Below are 22,382 nucleotides of genomic sequence, written 5' to 3'. Positions count from 1 at the left end.
GGCCACTCTTCATCACGGTGCGCGGGCCTCTCACTGTCGCGGCCTCTCTTGTTGCAGAGCACAGGCTCCGGATACGCAGACTCAGTAGTTGTGGCTCACGGGCCTAGTTGCTCCGTGGCATGTGGGATCTTCCCAGACCAGGGCTCGAACCCGTGTTCCCTGCATTGGCAGGCAGATTCTCAACCACTGCGCCACCAGGGAAGCCCCCTGTATAGTTGTTTTTCTCCATCATTTGTTTATACTAGTAGGATCCTTACTCTTCTGTCACCATAATTGTTTATTATTTCACTCTTCAGTTTTATTATCTTATCCTTTCTTGTCTGGAACACGGTTTGGCCTGCCATCTGCCTCTTGTATAGCCAATTTGCATTCTGTCCGAGGTAGTGCAAATTCCCCATTTTGTAATGCACCAGTAAAATTACCATATCACCTCAATAAACTAAATTTAATGGCTCCTAGAGGGAAAAAAATATATATAGATTTTAATTTGATTATTACTGTAAAAGTGCACAGAGGTCGGTAACACTCTGAGAAAATACACCAAAAAAAAAGGTGGATAATAATCAACTCTCAACAATAATATTTAATTTTCCCTCTAGAAAAATCTAGGCAAAACACACTTACAAGTTTGGGGTAAATGCTAAGATCAAAAGGCATTATATTCTGTATGTATTTCAGCAAGGAAAGAAAATTGTAAGTGCTAGAGGGAGCAAGGTGACCAATTACAACATAGATTTAAATGTAAATTAACATTTTATGGGTATAGATCTCCAAGCCTCATCATTATGAATTGCTGTATTTTTAAAAGATTAAGACCACTTTATTAATACAGGAATGATTTACTTATATATGTCTTATAGCAGTGTAAATACCAGATGGCATAGAGTTAAATATCAACAATACACAAAATATGATGGGGAAATTGCTGACTATGAGTCAGGTTTGGGCATATCTCAATAAAGTAGACATAAAACACACCATGGGTAGGGGAACATATCACTATATACAAATATACAAAATTCAAGATGTATTATTATTTAAATTTTTACATGTAATTTAAATTAAATTTAAATAAAAGGGAAAAGCTGAGCTGGAGGACAATTAGCAACATAAAGGATAGGCAGTGGGCAAATATTATTATCCTGTAAAGAGTACAGATTGTGGGCTTCCCTGGTGGCGCAGTGGTTGAGAGTCCGCCTGCCGATGCAGGGGACACGGGTTCGTGCCCCGGTCCGGGAGGATCCCACATGCCGTGGAGCGGCTGGGCCCGTGAGCCATCGCCGCTGAGCCTGTGCGGCCAGAGCCTGTGCTCCGCAACGGGAGAGGCCACAACAGTGAGAGGCCCGCGTACCGCAAAAGAAAAAAAAAAAGAGTACAGATTGTATGGTGTGTAATCTATGAAACCACTGAATCACTATGTTGTACACCTATAACTAATACAATGTTGTAAGTCAACTATACTTCAAAAAAAAATAATAAATAAGCAACAATAAACAAAAAAAGAATACAGATTATATAAGACAATAAGAAAATGTTATATAGCGATAGAAAATGGGGCAAATAAAGTAAACAGTTAATTCATAGAGAAGCGTAAATGGCCTACTGGTATAGGAAACAAACACCTATTCATATTAGTAAACAAAAAGACATAAATTTCAATAAGAATGAGACATCATTTTCAGGTATCAAATTGTTTTAAAAAATTAGCATTGATGAAATACCCAGTTTTGGAGATGGTGTGGTGAAATGAAAATGTATGTATGCTGGCAGGAAAATAAAAGTTTTCTTAATTTAGCACTATATATCAAAATTCTAAAACAGGTATAAACCAAAAATAGGGTCTTACCTGTTGATCTAAAAAATGAATCTAAGAATAGATACCAGGGATGAGAATGTTTAGAATCATTTAAAAAATGAAAATTTCCTAAATGGCTTGGTTAAATGGTTCTTGAAACATGCCTATGTTCTTGTAACTGCTACGATGATGTGTTGGATGGATACTGCCAATAAACTATATTAAAAAATAAAATTCTAAAAACAAGTGGCAAGCAAAACACATGTACGTTACAAATATATTCTTGTAAACATGTGTGATAAATACTTAATATACAGTATCTATTATATATGTAATACATATGTGTAGAAGGCAGTGCAATTAACATTATTTTTAGGATGAGGCTTACTATCAGTATTTTATGATTTTTCTCCAACAAAAAGTTGTTGTTTGAGTAAACATTTTAAAAGCAATAAATATAATTTGATACGACTTTCTGAAGGGATTTATTAAATCTAGGAAAACAAGATATATAATTTTTTCTTTTTTTAAATTTAAATATATTTGATTTATAATATTGTGTTAGTTTCAGGTGTACAGCAAAGTGATTCAGTTATATATATACATTTTTTTATCAGATTATTTTCCACTGTAGGTTATTACAAGATATCAAGTTATACATTATTTTCTTTATTGGGAAAATTAAGATTCATTTATGATTTCAGAAAATAATAATTGATCATTGGAGGTTTTGTTGGAGGGGTGATAATTATGCAACAGCTGAGGATACCACATTTCTGTCTCATAACATACTCTTTTAGACTTAAGAGTCACTACAGCCTACGGTAGAATTTCTCCACCATTTACCTTAAAGACACACTTAACTGAGGGCTGATTTACTGCATGGCAAATACTGGTGGCCAAGCCCACATTTCTGCAGCGTCCTTAGAACAGTAGAGGTAGAGTAGCATCAGCCTGTTCTCTCGCAGGTGATATGAATAAATGTTTGCTCTGATATTTTAAACTATGTAAAGAATTAGAAAATGTTGCTCTTAACACAGTTCCCAGCTAATTGTGACTCACAAATTGTCAGGGTGTCCTGGTTCCAAACTGTTGCTCTTCCACCTCAGAGATCTCTTTCCTCCCTTTTCCCACTTCTGACCTTTCCTTCCCCATTTTGATATTGTGCAGCCATAGCTACATCTGTGGAACCTAGTGGGGCAGGTCTCTGATTACCCTGAGAAATCAGCTACGAGTTTTCCTATTGCTGCTGTAACAGATTACCACTAACTTAGTGCCTAAAACCACACAAACGTATTATTTGAAATAGGTTTCCCTGGGCTGAAACCATGGTGTCAACAAGGCCACCTTCTAGGGGAGCTCTAGGGAAGAATACGTTCCCTCACCTGTCCCAGTCTGTGGATTCCTTCTATTCCTTCTTCAAAGCCAGCAAGGTATCATCTTATCTCTTTTTGCTACGTTGTGAAATCATGTTCTGTCCTTTGGAGCTTCTAAATTCCTCTCGTGAGGACGCCTTTGGTTGCACAGGTCCCTCCTGGATAATCCAGGCTAATCTCCCCATTTTGAAATCCTTAACTTTATCACATCTGCAAAATCCCTTTGCCATAAAAAGTGACATTCACAAGTTGTAGGAATTAGGGTGTGGACAAACTTGGGAGCCATTATTCAACTAAACACAATAGGTTAGATTTTTTTTATTATTATTAAACTGACAAACTTTAGTCTGAGATTATGAAAACATAACTTAGTTGACTTGAAGACCAACGGTTCATAATGCCAAATGGTAATCGTATATCTAAACACATGTTCCCTTCATTCCCAACCACTGAATAAATATTCTTCTATTTAAGAAATTATTTAAAAACTAAATATCTTTTCACTACAGAAAAATACAAAAAAGGAATGTATCATGAAGATATCAATATGTACTTTTTGGCAAGTATACATGTGTTTGGAGATTTTAAGATTAATGTTAACATTTTAGAAAGAAAATCACAAATCTGTCATTTGAAAAAATAATTTTTGTTGTTTAAAAAATATGAAATAGGATGAGAAAATGTGTAAAAGGATGAATTTGGTGCTGGTCAACTAATTTTTCCATTTTCCTACCTGTAACACCTTGACATTAAATGTGAATGCTCCAGAAAATGAGGAATCATTACAGGACAGCTGTCAGTTTTAAATATATGTGTCTAGAACGGAGCAAAGAGTCAATAGATGGTTCTCCTATTCTGTCTGTTAATGGGATAACAGTATACTGAAACTTTTTAGGGTCAGTAGTTTCTTACTTTCAAATATAATGAGACTTTTGAGCAAAGGAAAATGATATAAAATTGTATAATCTGCCAGAGACTCACCCTTCTCTCTTTCTTTTTAAGTGTTTAGTTGAGTCCTATTGTACCATTAAAAAACAACAACAACAACAACTGTCAGGCATATCTTATTATTTGAAGTTAATTCTTGATGGACGTTTATTACTGGATATTAAATTATTTGGTCATTTAACTCAAATCACTGAAGAAAAGTTATACATATAGATACATAGTTTAGTGATATAATTAAAATTTAAAATCAATTTCCTCAACTAATTTTTAGACTAAAAATATTAAATAATTTTGGCTACCATATTTATATGTTGAATTACTTAGAAAATTTTGTAGAATTTTCATTGAACTTTTTAGATCAACATTGTCTTTAGTTAAGTGTCTGCCAGGGATCCTGGGACAAGAATACAGGCAGCAAATTCCTTGTAATTTTTGGTAGGATCCTTGGGGATAATATCTATTGATCTCTTTGATTCTGGCTTCACAGCTACATAGTTTACGTCTGTCAATGACAATAAACAATGTATGTTTGCTACGGAGAAAGGAAATTATTACTCCAAATCGTTAGTCTTTGAACTAACAGAATCACAAGCCTGAGGCTACGGTGCTTTGTCGATGCTTGGCTTTGATCCTTATTTACTGCAAGTCGTCCTTTGGGGAGTTGGCATGTTCCATAATGAGACCAAATATGCATGAATACCTTTAACAAAACGATGAGTCTACCCTAACAACTGTTGCATATATGTGTGCATCAGCTATGGAAACAAACCCTGGACCCCATGTCCAAGTCCTAATAATAGAGTGCAGACCCCAAAGAAATATAATATCCTAGTTACTGTAACTAGAGTCACATCTAATGGCACACGATGAATAAATCATGGGGTCGCTGACCCAATGCAGACATAATCATAGTATAAAAATGTATAATAATTTCTTGGCATCAAATGGAATGGATAGATCGTGACGTGGTCCTTGCCCTCTGTGAGGAATGAAATGGCCTCTATCTATGGAATACAATTTTCTCCTGAAGGTGCTTCTCTTTTCATAATAGCGTGTCTTTTGGGACAGTAGGAATATGCAATTTTAGCAGAGATTGGGGGGATCTAATAAATGTGAGTGGGATTAGATTGTGAATAGAATTTCTTGTATTAGAAAAAAGATTAAGCTATAGCTTAACAATAACACTGGCTATCTTGACTGATAACTAAGTCACATTGGAACATAGAGTTTTGGAAGCAGATATTGATTTTTCAAAAAAAAAATGAAGCTGATGAAAGAGGTGACGAGAAGATGCACAGACCTATTTCTGGCCTCAAATCTGGTCAGCATTTTTCAAGTAAAATGACATTTCCTCTAATTGCATAGCCCAAGGGCCATTGCATGTTTAAAGTATGGTGGCAGGGAAATTATTCCATTCATTTTGGGAAAAACAAAACAAAACAATTGTTTTGGGAGGCAATTCTAATGGCCAAATATATTTAAATTTTTTTTTACATTTTCTTTTTCTGTGATTAGAATCTCACCGTTAAAAATGGTATTTAGCAGCAAGCTCTACATTGTTTTAATCCAGTTTTTGACGTCTTTGAAAGCTGACGTAGGGGCTCACTCATAATTGGGATCTCTGATGTTTTAGATATTTTCTTCCATCAAGTTCATGAAGAAAAGTTTAGCTATTCCTTAGACATTAGAAGCATTGTTAGAATTTAATGAGAATATAGCATATCCATTTTACTGCTTAAAGAAGTTTTGTTCCAGTGTCTCGTGGACAAGTATTTATTAAGGACCTACGATACGGCACCTGATGTTCTGAGCGCAGTGATAAATTAGTGAACAGAACAATGCCTTTGCCTCTCATTCTTATTAAAGGAAGCTAATGATGTACAAGAGAGTAACTTTAAAAAGATGAACTCAAATCCTAATAAGTGTTGTGGAAAAACAAAACACGGGGTAATGTGCTGGAGAAGGACGTGGGCATGAGTGCCCTGGGTTGTGTTGGGCGATCCTTGTGCTCAGAAGTAAGTTGGGCAAAGATTTGGGATAAGCAAAGGGGTACCAAGGAGTTTGAGCTTTGATTTCACTTTATTGGGAAGCTTTTGGAGTGTTTTAAAAGGGGATGAAACTCCATCGGATTTACACTTAAATATCCAAGGCTTCTCTGGCCACTGTGTCTGTGGATCCGTGTAAGAGACGATTTGGTGAAAGACCACTCAGAAGTACCAGTGGAGACGTTACCAAGAGCCTGGAGTTGAGAGAGAGCTGACAGACCTACAGGACAGTTTGATGTGGGCGCCAGGGCAGAGAGGACTCAATTATGACCCTGGGCCTTTAGCCTGGAGCGAGGCGATGCCCCTTAATAATGTTGGGAGGGTGGGTGAGGGGGGAATTGAGGCAGGGAAGAGGACTATAGGATGATCACCGCTATCTAAACCCATCCAGCCATATTCCATTTGAGATGGTAATTAGAATGCCAAGTGGGGATGTTACTTAGGGATTCGGATGCACCGAACAAATCTGGGTCTCAGATAGGAGTCAGCCGGAAGTGTGAGCCCATGAGAATGAAGCCAAATGCAGCCTCTGTACTCTGACACCAAATTAAATCTCAGAGACAGAGTCTTGGGTGAAGTAGAAAAGAATCACTTTATTGCTTTGCCAGGCAAAGAGGACCACAGTGGGCTAATGCCCTCAAAATGTGTGTGGACCTGGAGGGGGTAGTGAGAAGTTTCATAGTCATGGTTCAAAGAGGGCGTGATGTTGGGGGCTGGGAGACGGGGTGGGGGGGGGGGCGGAAGGAGCGTCTGATCTGAAGCCCCAAGCAATTTTTAAATGATATAATGATTTTTAAAGAAAAATAGGATCGAGCATCTCTTCTATTTCCAAATTTTCTTGATGAAATATGATGTAACTTGACTTTGAACAGATCTACCAAATGATAGTTTCATTAACAAGAAAGCAGAGGTATTTGAAATATCAAGGTTTCAGAGAGAAATCTGACAGTTTTTATTTTCATTTTGTTTTAATTTTCCCTGAGTGGCATTTCTGGACTTGAAAAGCAAGGTAGTGGGTGAGGAAAGAAATGACTCTAATAGAATGAGCATTAGTGCTGGTAGCATTAAATAGCAATTATGAATTACGTGGCTTTTAATTACAGAATTGGAACAGTATTTATAAGCATGTGACATGATCCTGGAAAATGATGATATATCCATGATTAGACCTTTAACATTATAAAATATATGTTTGGTGATTCTTTATTATATTTTAAAATAAAATTTCCTTTATTTTGAGTGTGTGGCTGCCCTTCTTCCTCTTGTCCTCCTTAACCTAATTAAAATATGCCCAAAATTCGTTTGTCTCCTGATAACGTTTTTACTCCTTAAGAATCAGCAATATGTAGGTATAAAGGTTGTTTGTCTCAGATGCCGTCATGATTTAAGCATCTTGAAGGACTGAAATGCTATTTCACTGAAGAATGGTAAATGCTCCCCACCTAGTGGGACGAATGGGAACATATGAGGATTTAAAACTAGACAAAACGTCCAAAAGAAAACAATGAATTCAGTGAAATATTGAGTTCATTAAGTATCTTTAAAAATAATAAAGTATAACTATTATTTGAAATCTATTCTTTTACTGGTTAAAATTTGAAAGATAAAATAGACTTGTTTGGATTAATATTTGGCTTTTTTCTTCATGAAAAGTTATCAGATTTTTCCCAATCGTAAGAAGTAACTATATGTGTATATGTTTGTGTATATACACACATATGTATATGCATATATGAAAAAATTTCCCAACGAAAATTAAATATAACTTGTAAATATCCTAGAAATAGTCATTGCTAACATTTCAGCTTAGTATTTCCAGTAAAATTTTTCGTATGTTTGTTTGCATGTGAGGCTTTATAATTTGAAACAGTTTGTATCCTTATTTTTCACCCAACTTTATACCTCAGTAATTTCCATACTATTCTATGACCCCTTAAGAATTAAGAATCCTACCACTATAATGATTTTTGAACACTGGGGCAACACTTGCCAAGCTTTTGTTTTTGATTTTGTTTTTGTGTTGTCTGTTAAGTGGTATACACATAAAATAGAGATATTTGGATTAAACAAGATTAAACATATGCTTTTGGGCGTATGACTTCTCTAAACAAGGTGCTGAGAATTACCAGAAGGCTGACACACAGGAACACACTGGATTTCTCAGTCTTCCTACTCTGCAGTACACATCTTCCTTGCCAGAGCAAACTGTTGAGTTACATTTCATGTTTCCAAAGAATTTGTTTTGAAATATTTACATAACTGTTCACTTAAGGTATTTTAAATTGGAATTTTAAAATTGGGCTTAAAGGACCTTTAGATAATTTCAAAATCTGCATCTGTGTATTGTGTTTCTCTGTACTGAAGATTCTGTTAATACAGTTGTAGGACAAATGTCACTTTCATCCAAGCCTCAGTTTCATAGGATCACTGAAAACTTCAGAACACTCCTGGATTTATATTGGAACCAAAAGACCAAGATCTAGTCTCTTTTACACACTGCTTGCCTTGGTTTCCCAGGATGGGACCTGAATATCTCTCTTTACAATTTGGTGTTAGAAAATGCATGTTATCTTGATGGTCTTGTTATTCTGGGAATGATGGAATATCACAAATACCTTATGTAGCGAAACCTTCCTCCTATAAAGTAGTAGAAACATTTAAAATCTCCATTTGCTATTGTATCGATATTTCACATGCGCAGATTCTGTTCTGCTTCTTTTTCAGAATTGAACTTTAATGATATTTTACACTGGGTATGAGTGTAGCAAAGAAATATACCCCCAAGATGTTAAAATATCTCAGTCAGGAAGTCATAGTTTTAGGAAAATCCTGGGCATGTCTTAGAAAGGTGTGTTTATTGTGTACTTGGATATAAAAAATGGAGACTGGTTATAGACTATTTTTTTCTTTTTACATGTAAATAGTACAGTAACACAGAATCAAAGACCTTGAAGCTGAAGGGCTCTGGTGTATTGTTCACTTTGTTTTCACATTCAAGTATATTACTAAGCTCATATAATGACTTTTAGGAGAGCCAGAGGGTAAGAACCTTCTGCAAATTGTAAAGTTAATTGTTTGTATTACCTGTCATTGTGCTCCTTCATGTACTATCAGAATTAATTTAAAACCACTTTTTGAATCATAGAAGGGAGTTGTCCACTTAGTCCTTGGGATTGAATTTTTGTGAAATACATAGTATGCTAGAATAAGGACTTGGAAGTAGATATAGTAGGAAACTTATTAAAATAAGCATTCCCCTGTCGTTTTTGAGAAAAAGATGCTTCATTATGCATTAGTGTATTTTTCAGTTTCTTACAAGTGACTGTAAACTGGGGTGTTGTAGAACTGGTACACACAGGTAGGGTGGAAGGCACTGGTGTGGTATGTCCAGCAGCATCCCTTTAACTCTGATTGGTCAGTTCCCATGAAGTAATGATTGTTAAATATTGTAAATATTACTCCCAATATAACATCTTATTGATCTAGCATAATCCATTTAATTATGTTAATTTTATTACAATATTTTACTATCTAAAGAATAACTATCTGCTGTTTTGTCACATGAGAAAACCAACAGTTCTATGTATAACTCATCTTTTTAAACAGCGTTTATTGCGTGCTCTTCTGCATAAAGGGCTGTGCTCTGTTCTTTCAAATTTGCATATTCTCATTTAGTCTTAACAAGAGGTCTGTGAACAACTATCGTCACTTTACAAATTAGGAAATTGAATATAAATGACTTAACTTTTATATCCTGTATCTCCTTAAACTTATCCCATTATATAGATGTAAACTGAAAAGTGGAAAAATTTAAGGAATATTTGCTCAAGATCACACAACTTAGAAGTGGTGAACCCAGGATTCAATCTCAGACATTTTGAATTCACAGCCTCTGTACAATACTTGCCTTTTAGAACAGCTTACTATGACAACTACAGTGCTTGCGTCCATATGGCCGGCACTGTCCTACATTCTTTGCATAGTTAAATCACTTAGGGAAGCATTATCTGTCTCCCTATCTTATAGATGTGGTAACTGAGTAAGTGCTCATGGAAGACGAGATCTCTCCTTAGGAATTATCACTCCCTACAGCCTGAGACGCAGCCCTACCCTCTGTAGTGTTGTCAGGACTCTACCCCAGGATGAAGTGCCTGGAGAAGCATTCTCTAAGCTTCAAGTTCATGGACAGTTAACCTGGTCCAACAGGGACGCTTTGCACAATTGCGTATTGTGCAAAGTGTATGAGTGTATGAGAGGAGAGGGGAATTCTTCTTTAGAATTGAACTTTGATGATATTTTACACTGGGTATGAGTGTATGAGCAAAGAAATATACCCCCAAGATGTTAAAATATCTCAGTCAGGAAGTCATAGTTTTAGGAAAGTCCTGGTGTATGAGAGAAGAGGGGAAAGTTGGGAAAGACTCCTTTGCAGTGTTAAAATATCCATTTTCTGTGTTACCCGAATGAGTTAAATCAATAACAATGCTGTGCTGACGCATATGACATTCTTTTGGCTGACTATCGTTATTTCACTACATTCCATTTCTGGCTTTTCTCAAAAAGAAACACTTAGCATTAGATGCGGATGATAAAATGGTGATGTTCAATAAACCCTTCCAGAGAAGTGAGTTTGCAGTAGCTGCAGTCATTATGTCTAAATGTGCTTTTAAATAATTCAGAGTCAAAAAGCAATGCGAGTACTTTCTTCTGTGTACTTAGTTTTTAACATCAATATGAGGCTGTGTTTGCTATTCTGAAAGCAACAGAAGACCTAGTCCCAGAAATAAGTAGATTCATCTGATCATGGAAACTGCCTGTGTGAGTTACTCTGAACTTTGAGGATTACGTTATTGGCTGCCCTTTATTATTGGTAAACCTTAATTTTGAGTTTCTTCCAGATAATTTTAGGGAATAAGGGGGCTGGTTTTTAAGAGCCAATAGCTTTTGACAATTATATTGAATTTCTAAGTAGACTAAGTTCTCTAAAAATTGGTAGAATGTGTGCTTTTCCAGCAATAGTAAGAGAGCCAAATAAATGAATGGGATTTAGTTTCTGAGAATATCACAATTTGTATTGTATTTGAGGGCTAATTCTCCACAGTAAACACACCTGTGAGAATCTTCTGTTCTCTGGGATACTCAGGTCCGCAGCCTGGCCAGAGCTAAACTTTTGCTCAGTGATATTAATCAATTAAAAATATCTGTTGACTATTTACTCTAAGCCTAGAGATATTAAGCCACATAAGAGATTACAAGTAATTTTTTTTAAAGCATGTCCCTAGCCTCAAAGAACTCATGGGGAAGGATGATAAGCATATACTAAGTGCTAAACTCTTTTTAAAAATTGTGAGTAGAATAGGATTTAAGGAAAAGATAATTTTCTGAGAGATTGGAATGATATTTTCAAACTGTAAAGATCATACAGTTCTGATATGATTTGCATAGTAGAGTGGAGAATAGGTATTCCAGGACAGAGAGAGGGAGGGAACTATAGGGCCAATGAACCAAAGATCTCAGGAACGTGTGGGGAGCAGTGAGAAATGCTTATGTGCAGAGTGTATGTACTCAGACACCCTTGAAGGAGCAGTGAGGACATGGCTTGATTTGGGAGGCAGGAAGCTGCCATTTTATGCTTTCAGCAGGAGGTAGAGCTCAGAATCTATTGAACTATTGTGTGTCTGCCTTTATATGAGAGAGATATTCAGATATGCAATATAAAGAAAATTCAGAATCCAATCGATTTATTTTTGGTGTCTATGAGACAAAATTAATTTTTGTTCAAGGGGTGTGTTGTGATACATTGGTTTCTTAGCCACTGCTAAGATTTCCTTGTTTGTTTTTGTTTGTTTATTGTTTGCACAGCAGTTCTATAAATGTAGCAAAAGTAAGGAAGAAAAGATGGAGTAGTACTTGGAATAATAGTGATTTTTTTAAGGGAGGATGATTTCAGTTAACTGGCACATTTGTATAATTATTTGTTGTAAAGTAGTGTGTCAGGAATGGGATTCATTGACAGTACTGGATGATCTGTTCCACTCCCAGTCAAACCACCAATATTTAATGATAACTGATACTGGCACATTGATTGGTGTTTTGTAAGACTTTTGCAACAGCAGCAGAAACAGAAACAAAATTACATTTGGAGAATTTGGAAGCCAAATCTCTAGTGTATTTACTAACATACTGTTAGTACTAACATACTTCACTGTTGCAGAATGCAATGCCATTTTTATCTATATATTTAAAAATTTAGGGCTTCCCTGGTGGCGCAGTGGTTGAGAGGCCGCCTGCCGATGCAGGGGACGCGGGTTCGTGCCCCGGTCCGGGAAGATCCCACATGCTGCAGAGCGGCTGGGCCCGTGAGCCGTGGCCGCTGAGCCTGCGCGTCCGGAGCCTGTGCTCCGCAACGGGAGAGGCCACAACAGTGAGAGGCCCGGGTACCACACATACACACAAAAAAATAAAAACAAACCCATCCTATTTAATAGTAATTGTAATAAATTTTCCAGCTCATTCTGGAAGGTCAATAAATATTTATGCTCTTTTCGAGGTATTCTTTACTTGATGGATTAACTGTACTTTCAAAACCACTGCAATTTATCAGGTAGTAAGTGGATTTTTTTACATTTTCTACTAAAGCAATTTGCAGCTGCTCTAATCTATTTGCGGAAAACTACTTTTTTGTTCTGTGTACACGTTTTGACAACATTCATTACCTGCTAAACAGACCATATCAGTTCTGCAAAATGGTTGACTACAGAAATTCAAATTTAGTTCCTGACTGAAAATCGGATTTTTGCAGTAATAGATTGGATCATTACATTTCACACTATAAAAGCTTTATACCGTGTTGAAAGCAGGAGCGCAGTAAAACGTTCAGCGTGATACTTTTCAAAATCACTACTGCATCTGCATCTTTTCTACTCTTTAATACTTTGTTTTTCAAAACGACTATTACATCTTTTTTATTTTTTAACCAGGGACTTGAAGGCAAACAAGGCAGAAGGAAGAAGAAGCTCTCCTGGGAATTGGAACTGGCGGGGGGAGGGGGGGGCGGGGCGGGTAGGGGTAAGGGCTTGGAGAGTCGGGGGAATGCTTGGCTCAAGTTACCTTTGTCTTTGCCACACTTTTGATTTTCAAGACTTGATCATTTTTTTATTTTAATAAATGTATTTATTTTTGGCTGTGTTGGGTCTTCGTCTCTGTGCGCAGGTTTTCTCTAGTTGCGGCGAGTGTGGGCTACTCTTCATCGCGGTGCTCGGGCTTATCGTTGTGGCTTCTCTTGTTGCGGAGCACCAGGCTCTAGACGCGCAGGCTCAGTAGTTGTGGCTCACGGGCTTAGTTGCTCCGCGGCATGTGGGATCTTCCCAGACCAGGGCTCGAACCCGTGTCCCCTGCATTGGCAGGCAGATTCTTAACCACTGCGCCACCAGGGAAGCCCTTGATCATTTCTTTTTTAATGATTCCTCTAGGAATGTTAAAATATATTAAATTACCTTACGCAAAGCATTTTCTTAACAATTTTCATTAATATGGAAGATACATTTAAGGGAGACAACTTACTTAAAAAAAAACAACCCTGCAATAAGCGGTTTTGAAGGTGAAAATTAATTATAACATGGCTGCACTGTTTAGATAATATTGATCATTGATAAAACTTTACTGACTGATGAACCTCTGAAAATTATGTGTTTTGTGTCTAATATATTTTTCTAGAATACCTATCCTTAAAAGGGCCACAAAACTATAACCGAAAAAAATCAGTGCTAAAATTACATTTTATGAGATATGTGGGATGATTACAAAGATAAAAACAAAAACTACTTTAAAGGACTGTCTACATCAAGCTATAATGGCATCTAAGTTACAATTCATAGTGTAGCATTACTCTAGAGATGCATTCCTATAAATGACCAATTACTCTGACAATGAAAGAAGTGTATTTTTTTGTAATATTGAAGTCATAGCTAACATTAGACTTTGCTATATTAGACTTGTCACTAATTCTCTTATTTCTGTAGCCAAATTGTATACTTCTTGGAATTCTTATTTGACCTCCCAATGCCCTCAATGTGCATTGTAATCTGGAGAGCATGGACCATTGTACCTAAAGTCAGTAGAACGTGTGATATATATGCAAAGTAGGCTAATTTCATCACCGTATATATTTTAAACGTTGATGAGAATAATGTACATTTTTCTTATGTTGTTCAGAATAAATTTTCCCTTGTTCTGAATCTCCATGATATTCTTTGCTTCTTTCATATGCTTAAATAATATTATACTTTCTTAATTAGTATTTTGTAAGCATATACTTTCCAAAATATTTCAATATTTCCATTAAACTAAATCTTTTTTGCACAGGACAACCAAATTTATACATACAGAATTTCAGTGTAAAGCATAATGTTATGCATGTGGTCGGCACTTAAGTTTTGCTAAAGGAATACACCAAGTTAAATAAAAAAAAGAAGAACCCATATGGATAATGTACTTCATTTTTATGATGGAAAACTTCCCGTGCCAGTTTTATAAGCTGAGCACTTCTAGAAGAACTCTAGCTCTGTTAGTAACACAAGGAATAATTACCGCTGTGGCAACACTTCTGAGAATGGAATGTCAGTTCTACCATTTTTCTCAATTTGACGGCATATTATCACACGAATCTTTTTGTTTTTAGATTTGCAACGTGAGTGATCTACAACTGAGCATCAGTTAAAACCTTTTTCTTGCCTTTTTCTTCCCCTTTTTAGCTCCCTGCGAAGGCAATACATTCTTCTGCCACAGTAACATGTGTATTAACAATACGTTGGTTTGCAATGGACTCCAGAACTGTGTGTACCCTTGGGACGAAAATCATTGTAAAGGTAATCATTCGTCCCTGGAATCTGCAAAATCCCTCTACCTGTAGCGTGGGAAGAAGTTGATCCAATGTTTATATGTATCAGACAGCCTTAAAAATATATTGTACATTGGCTTTGTGAACTCCTGTAGGTTTTATAATTGATTTGTTAGCCTTTTCCTTTGCTTTTACTAGTGCTGTAACCAGAAGTTTTCACATTCCCTAATGCACAGTGGACTGTCCTTAGCACTTGATGTTCATTGGCAAATCTCCTTTTTGGAGCCTGCAGCAGGGCATTGGAGCTTTCCATGCAAAGCAGCGTTTCCTATCAGAAGCTCCTTCATCTGTGGCTGCACCTCTCACTTATCCCGTCCGTCTTTACCAGACATAGTGCACATACCCTAGAGATAAAAGTGTATCGAAGGAACATTAGGGCTTTCAGGTACCTAAAGCCACTTACCTCGACTTCAGTTTTCCTACCAAAACGCTCTTCTTCCTTTCCAATGAGAATCGCTTCCGGCTTCCTTCTTAGCCTGTACGCAAAGGTTTGTTTACATAGAGAGCATCCCTCGGCTTGGTTATGAATGTTGCGAGTTTTGGTTAAGTTCAAAGTGCCACATATCCTCTTTTGTTCAGAGCCAATACTAACCAGTTTGCAAAGGAAAAGAAACGGGCAAATAATGCTCCATGCTTGATGTCCAATATCTTCTATTAAAATGCCCTCTGTGGATAGAAGCAGAGAGACATTGTCACAGTACCCATGGTTCGCAGAGTCAATAAGAGAAGCCGATCCAGTATCAACTATTTTGAGGAGATGGGCAATGATCCATGTTGTGTCCAAGGGACCACTTTGGAATGGATGGGAAATTAAGCATTTTGTGAAGAACCTTATACAGCACTGTTAGGGATTCGTTTTACTTGCCTAAAGTGGGTCTGTTCCCATGGTTCTTGGTGGCCCACCTTTCTCCATGGACAAAACCTCTGCGCCACTGCTCTGGATGGTAGGGTGGGGCAGGGACAGTGGCTCACTTCTCTGAGAGGAACACCCCTGCTTTATGAAGAAGGCACTCGGTGAGGATGGAGAAAGGGGCCATCTGGTCTTCTGCTTGTCTCTTCAGGGAGCTCGACGCTGTGAGTGAGCTGCAGTCAGTGTGACCGGGGCCCTGTGTTCTCAACCTGCTGTGCCTGGTGTAGACCTTCTTTCCTACCAGTGGGGCCTGGGAGGAGGAGGGGAGACCCCACATTCCAGCCACTCCTGCCTGGAATCGAGCATCTGCAGTATGGATCTGGGGGTGGAAAGGGCATTGAGAAATGCAGGTGGCTCGCCCTTCCTGGGGAGGTACTGTAGCTCCAGACTGGGGGCCTGTAGGGAGAGGAGGCTTGTGTTGCCTGAAACCACCCTGAGTAGACCTTCTACTGGGATAGAAGCTTCTATTGGGATAGCTTCTATTGGGTGGAGGAGCTCAAAGGCCACAGACCATCCCTGTTCATAAAGAAATTCAGTAGAGGTTCTTGAATAAATGTACCTCCCTTAAGACAATTTCCAGAAACCTTAAATGTTATTTTTTTAACTTTTACGATGATGGGGAAAGACCCACAGAAGCCCTCATGCCAACATCCCGGAAGTGTCTGTCTTAAAGTGTAATCACCTTCTGGTATCAGAATACTGTTACTTAGACTTCAGTTATCCACATCAGGAATAAGTTCAAAACAATTTAGGTATATTCATGTTCCCATTAGCAGAGTTTGTGGGGTTTCTTATACCAAGAGAAATGTTTTTACCATTACCAATTGATTCGCAAATGACATCCTAAAGGTTTTATAAGACCTTCTTCAAAACATATTTACATTTAAAGTAGGGATGCTGTGCAACGGGAGAGCGTTTCTAAGGCTGGAAGATAGGGTTCTTGTGAAAAGTGAAACATTTTGTTTCTTTTTAAAGACTTGTTTATGTTTAAGACAGTGAAAGTTTTATGCTCAGCCTGTTTCATGTAAAGTTCTCCACGTACGTCTGACTACCATATTAACGCGTGGTGGGTTGTTTCTTGTTTTGTTTGTTGTTTTCACTCTCCTCAACGTGTAGAAAAGAGGAAAGCCAGTCTGCTGGACCAGCTGACCAACACCAGTGGGACTGTCATTGGCGTGACTTCCTGCATTGTGATCATCCTTATTATCATTTCTGTCATTGTGCAGATCAAACAGCCTCGTAAAAAATATGTCCAAAGGAAATCGGACTTTGACCAGACAGTTTTCCAGGAGGTGTTGGAACCTCCTCATTACGAGGTATGCACCCTCAGAGGGACAGGAGCTACAGCTGACTTTGCAGATGTGGCCGATGACTTTGAAAACTACCATAAACTGAGGAGGTCCTCTTCCAAATGCATTCATGACCATCACTGTGGATCACAACTGTCCAGTACGAAAGGCAGCCGCAGCAACCTCAGCACAAGAGATGCTTCTGTCTTGACAGAGATGTCCCCACAGCCCGTCAAACCCCTCATCCCCCCTGTGAACAGAAGAAGTATCCTCGTCATGAAACACAACTACTCCCAAGATGCTGCAGATGCCTGTGACATCGACGAGATTGACGAGGTGCCGACCACGAGTCACAGGCTGTCCCGACACGATAAAGCCGTCCAGCGGTCAGTATCTCTAGATTTTTTGATGAAAACTATACCCTGAAGACTGAAATGCTTCCAGAATGTTGTGTTCTATTTTGTCTTCATTTTTCAGTTTCTCTTTTTATTAATGACTTAAAGCATAGGATTTCAACTTTTGCCTCTTCTTTTCCTTTTTCCGTGCTCTGCGTACTTTTCCTAAATCCCGTCTGTGTACATACGTGTATGTGTGTGAGCACACACAGACCAAAGAGATTTCATTTATTTCTATACAGATATAATATTTATTTCTATAAAAATTATGGCTCTAATTTTTATGGCTAATTTGCTTCCATGTGGTCATAAATGTCGCTCCAATCAATATTTATAGATTTTAAGATACGAGATGATATTTGGAAATAATTGCCTTACCAAGATGGTTAACCCATCTTGTTGAATAATTTTAATGTAAAAATAACATATTTTGCAATATAATGTATTATATTTTTGGTATGAAAGTTAAAACACTTTTTTCCACGTATCACATAATACTTACATTACAAATTGCATATGATAGCATGGTATGCTAAAACAAGTAAACATTGATATTTAAATGTAGCGAGGATTAGTAGAAACAGTTTTCTTTTAATATGGAGACAATATTATCTATATTGTATTATTAGGCCTAAAATTAGTAAAAGTCTTGAGGAAAGAAGATTTAAATTGAGAAAAATATTATTTCCAATTCCCAAATCCAATCTTCCTATGTTTTGTTTTGCATGCTTACTAGCATTTAGTTTATTTTGTAAATGTACGTAATTCCTCAATTCAGTATATAGTCTCAAAACCTAAACTACTTTTAGTTGATTTAATATTTTTGCATGCTGATGGAAAAAATTTTACTTCCACAGTTTTATGAATTTTTAGGAATGCTTTTAAGTAAATATTTGTGTGCTTATTTATTTTTTGTGAAAATATTACTTTGTTGAATGAAATAGCCATAACATTCCAGGTTCTGCCTCATTGGGTCTCTAAGCAAACATGAATCTGAATACAACACAACTAGGGTCTAAAAAGAAAATTCAAGGTAAGCAAATGCCCTTGGTTCCTTCTCCGACTTTGTCGTACTCTGTTTTGTTTTGTTCTGTTGAACTTGTCTTGTAGTTTTTTAGGGAATGTGCTATTTATTCATTCTTTCTTGAGATATGTGTTTCGTAGCATTTCACAATTAGAAATATACGGGATTCAATGCTGATGGAAGGATATTCTTAGTATACGTATCTTTAAAATAAATGTGAATATTCTTACCATCAAGCATTGTACTACAATGCTATTGAAAAGGATGTTAAGTTAATAAGTTAAATTTTATCTATCTTAAGGTAAAGATACAAAAATTGGTGAAGTCTTAAAAGAAATACCAGAAGAAACCCAAGGTTTTCATAAGTTAAAAAAATTGAATACTGTCTCAATATAACTGAAGTCAGTATATAAAACTGGTAATAATGGTATTGATTGAATTTGGCAACATTCTACTCAAAACTCACACACTAAGCATTCTGTGGTACTTGTACAGTTTGTGCCCTGTTATTTTTGCATGAACATGCAGCTTATTTCATCAAAATTAAATACAGCATGTTATGTCAAATTTTATAATATAAAATTTGAATGCTTGATAATGTAAAATGTTCCATAAATAGCAGTTGTCTATGTGTACATCTATTTTGTCATCGGGTACCATAATGCCTTTATTTTCAGCACTTAGAGTCTATATCTCTATTAGACTAATTTGTCTCCAATTAAATTTGCTTGACGGTTAATCTCTTCAAAACTCTTCAGACCTATCAATTATTCTTGAATTAGGTGAATGCATTTCCATGCTCTATACTACTTTGATAAGTTGGTGTAGTTGTGTGCATACTTCATCGGGAGAAAATGTTTTAACTGTGTTTTATTTTCAGACAAGAACTATTTATACAAACATGGGGACTGTGAAAAGAAAATTCTATAGTGAATTGTGAAAAGTGGACATATTTCTAAATTCATTCCACTGCCTTTATCCAAACTTAAGAATTACAGACATTTGTTATCCCTTCAGCAAGACATACCCGCTGCACAATGATATGTTCATTTCGTAATTTGGTTGCTGGCCACCAAGTGCTCCTTAGTTTTTAAATACATTTTGAGATTTACTGGAAACTTGAAGAAATTAGTTCCTGTTTAAGACTATCCCAACTTTATTTTTACTGTCAGTTTCGCTTTGTTTCTATGTTGTTTTATGTCTTTGTTAGATAATTGTACATTGTGTGATATGTGAAAAAACACAATTTTGGATGAACTTTGTGTTACATGTACATTGTTTTCATTATATAGACTGCTTGAGAATAGTGCGTTCCTGAGTGATTTTGAACATGCTACAGTGAAAAGTGAGAATGTGGACCATGGAAACACCAGCTAGAGGTTTTATGGACTATAAACGTCTGTTGTTGTGTTAAGATTAAATGCAGCCCAAAGTACCGAGTAAAATTACTGGATTGCAATAAGAAAAATCTCATTTTTCGTCTTTCCTATATACCCCCATTTCCTTTCTTTTTAAAAGAAAATCAAAGGAAGATACCGAGTTTCAGAGATAGTTTTGAAATCAGGTATTTTACCGTTCATACCCTTCAGTAGAAATGATTTTTGATTAAGCACTTAGCAATATGATTGATTGACAGTTTGAGAAAATACCCTGCATGTCAGCACTGGATATTTGAATTGGAAAAATGTCATTTTTATTAGACACATTGTAAAAAGCATGCATTCTCCAATACTGCTGTTACTCTTCCACTTCCTTGTGTCATACGCTTGCTACTTGTAACTTTTTATATAAAGATATATAAAAATGTATAATAATTTCCTAACTTGAGTTAAGAGAAATGCTTTCGTCTATTAGAGTGATAAAAACTGACTTACGTAAGTACACACTTTATATCTACTCTTTCCACACTTTAGGCTACAGGATGTCCTTTAGTATTAAGACATACTTCTTCAAAATTTGATTTCTAAAACTTTATGGAGTACTCCGTCCACAAGGCTGTCAGAAAGAGTTAAATTACCTGGGGTCAATAGGATTTCTACATTACATCAAAAGTGTCTGATATACTGCAGCAACTGGGAGCATTTTCAGGATTGGCATACTGTCCTCTTTACAACTAATTTTATCAGAAGAGTTTAAGAAAGTGGACATTGTACCACTCTCAAGCGCATTTAAAAGTGCCACGTTTTTGTGCTAATCTGAATGACGTAGCTGGTGAACTAGTCACCAGTAGCTTGGTCACCAGGCAAATCCAGCCTGCAAGAAAGGGAGCCAGTATTCAAATTACCATGTTATTGTCTGACCCACAGAATGTATTTTCAACATAAACATATAACCTCAATATGAGATGTCTAACTAAAGCAAGCGCCACCGAGACCAAGACAGCATCTCCTCTTCTAAGGTTTAGGTTTTGCCCAGAATTCTCGATACATGGAATAGCCCACACCTAAAGAAAAAGAATGCTAGTTAAGCATTTAAATTTTTTTTTCAGTATTAGAAAATTAAAAACAGTTCATAAAGTAGCTAAAAGTAGCACCCTTGCTGGTGTACAATACTTACAGGGGGACCAAGGCCCTCACTCTTGCTTTCTTAAACAATTCAAATTTCTAAAATTCTTTTTACACACTTTCCCAAGTATCTCAAGGCCAGAATGACTAGCTGAGACTGTTAAAATGTCAATATTTATCTGGCAACTTTAAAAGGAGTTACTCTTGCTGTATAATACCAGATAAAGTCAATTAATTATAAAGCCTATAAAATCGTGTAATATCTTTTCCACCTTCAAAAACTCAATAAAACAGGAATCATGTCTCTCCCAGATGTTGGATCTTATTACCAATCCTATTTACATATCTAGACTCTTCAACAAAATTATAAACTCAGTGAAAGGCAGTACTCTCTTTTCTTTCTTTCTTTAAAACATTAGTAAGATTTTACCATAGACAGTAAAACTATGTCACTGCTTGAACTATTTTTATTAATTCAGTTTTTATGTGAAAATGAATATAAGTGATATTTGCAAACTGCTTCAAAGTCAGCTAAAAGTATCTATCTTGTTTTATTTACAAAGAAATCCATTAATGGGGAACCACAAATTTGAGATATCCTGTAGGAACATACCCAGAGTCACTGCTCCCACAACAAAGCCTTGGGCTGCCACGCGCATGTGGATCGGGTGAATAGACACTTTAGTATTGCCCCTGCTCTTCAATTTATATAATCCATATGCAACGATTGCTGCAAAACCTGCCATTCCTGTAAAACAGACAGTCACAAGATGTCAGATGCATGGGGGCAGGGAATCAAGATGATTTTATCATCAATCAATGTTCTATTTTTTTTTATAAGGATGCTTTAGGAGACCATTAACCAGCTCACGTACAAATTGAGTTCTTATTTTTTCCCCCTCAGAACTAAAAATCCACAATTGGAAGCAAACAGTAGCAGATCCAGAAAGCTAAGATCATCTTTAAAATGTGGGCTTGTGAAGCCAGTAACTAAATTCCTTTAAGCGTGCCAGGGGAGCTCTTCTCTGTCCTACTTCCATCCCCAAAGGCAATCAGTTAATGTGGTACAGACTGTAATAAACTATGACTGTGAGTATAACAGAAAAAAAAACTTTATGGAATATACTTTCCTTTTAGAATAAGAAAGTCTCTTTTAAGTGCTTTAAAATCACAAGCCCTTTTATGACCCAAATAACA

The 22,382-nt window shown here is 36.7% G+C and overlaps 2 protein-coding genes across 2 annotated transcripts in view; one reads left to right on the top strand and one right to left on the bottom strand.

Moving 5' to 3' along the window:
- NETO1 (neuropilin and tolloid like 1) overlaps window positions 1–18,676 on the top strand; it is an 88,001-nt gene extending 69,325 nt beyond the window's left edge. The window contains exons 8-10 of the mRNA XM_033837957.2: window positions 14,918–15,031; window positions 17,090–17,648; window positions 18,616–18,676. Coding sequence (XP_033693848.1) covers window positions 14,918–15,031; window positions 17,090–17,648; window positions 18,616–18,676 — 734 coding nt within the window. The remainder of the gene's footprint in view (window positions 1–14,917; window positions 15,032–17,089; window positions 17,649–18,615) is intronic.
- A 2,398-nt stretch (window positions 18,677–21,074) lies between these two features.
- LOC101330221 (HIG1 domain family member 1A, mitochondrial-like) overlaps window positions 21,075–22,382 on the bottom strand; it is a 130,857-nt gene continuing 129,549 nt past the window's right edge. The window contains exons 3-4 of the mRNA XM_019936391.3: window positions 21,799–21,933; window positions 21,075–21,124 (exon numbers count right to left, since the gene is read on the bottom strand). Of these exons, the coding sequence (XP_019791950.1) occupies window positions 21,075–21,124; window positions 21,799–21,933 (185 nt within the window). The remainder of the gene's footprint in view (window positions 21,125–21,798; window positions 21,934–22,382) is intronic.

Source organism: Tursiops truncatus, chromosome 13, assembly GCF_011762595.2.
Source record: "Tursiops truncatus isolate mTurTru1 chromosome 13, mTurTru1.mat.Y, whole genome shotgun sequence".
NCBI lineage: Eukaryota > Metazoa > Chordata > Mammalia > Artiodactyla > Delphinidae > Tursiops > Tursiops truncatus.
The sequence above is the reverse complement of the archived record's forward strand: the minus strand, read 5'-3'. Positions and strand labels throughout refer to the sequence as shown.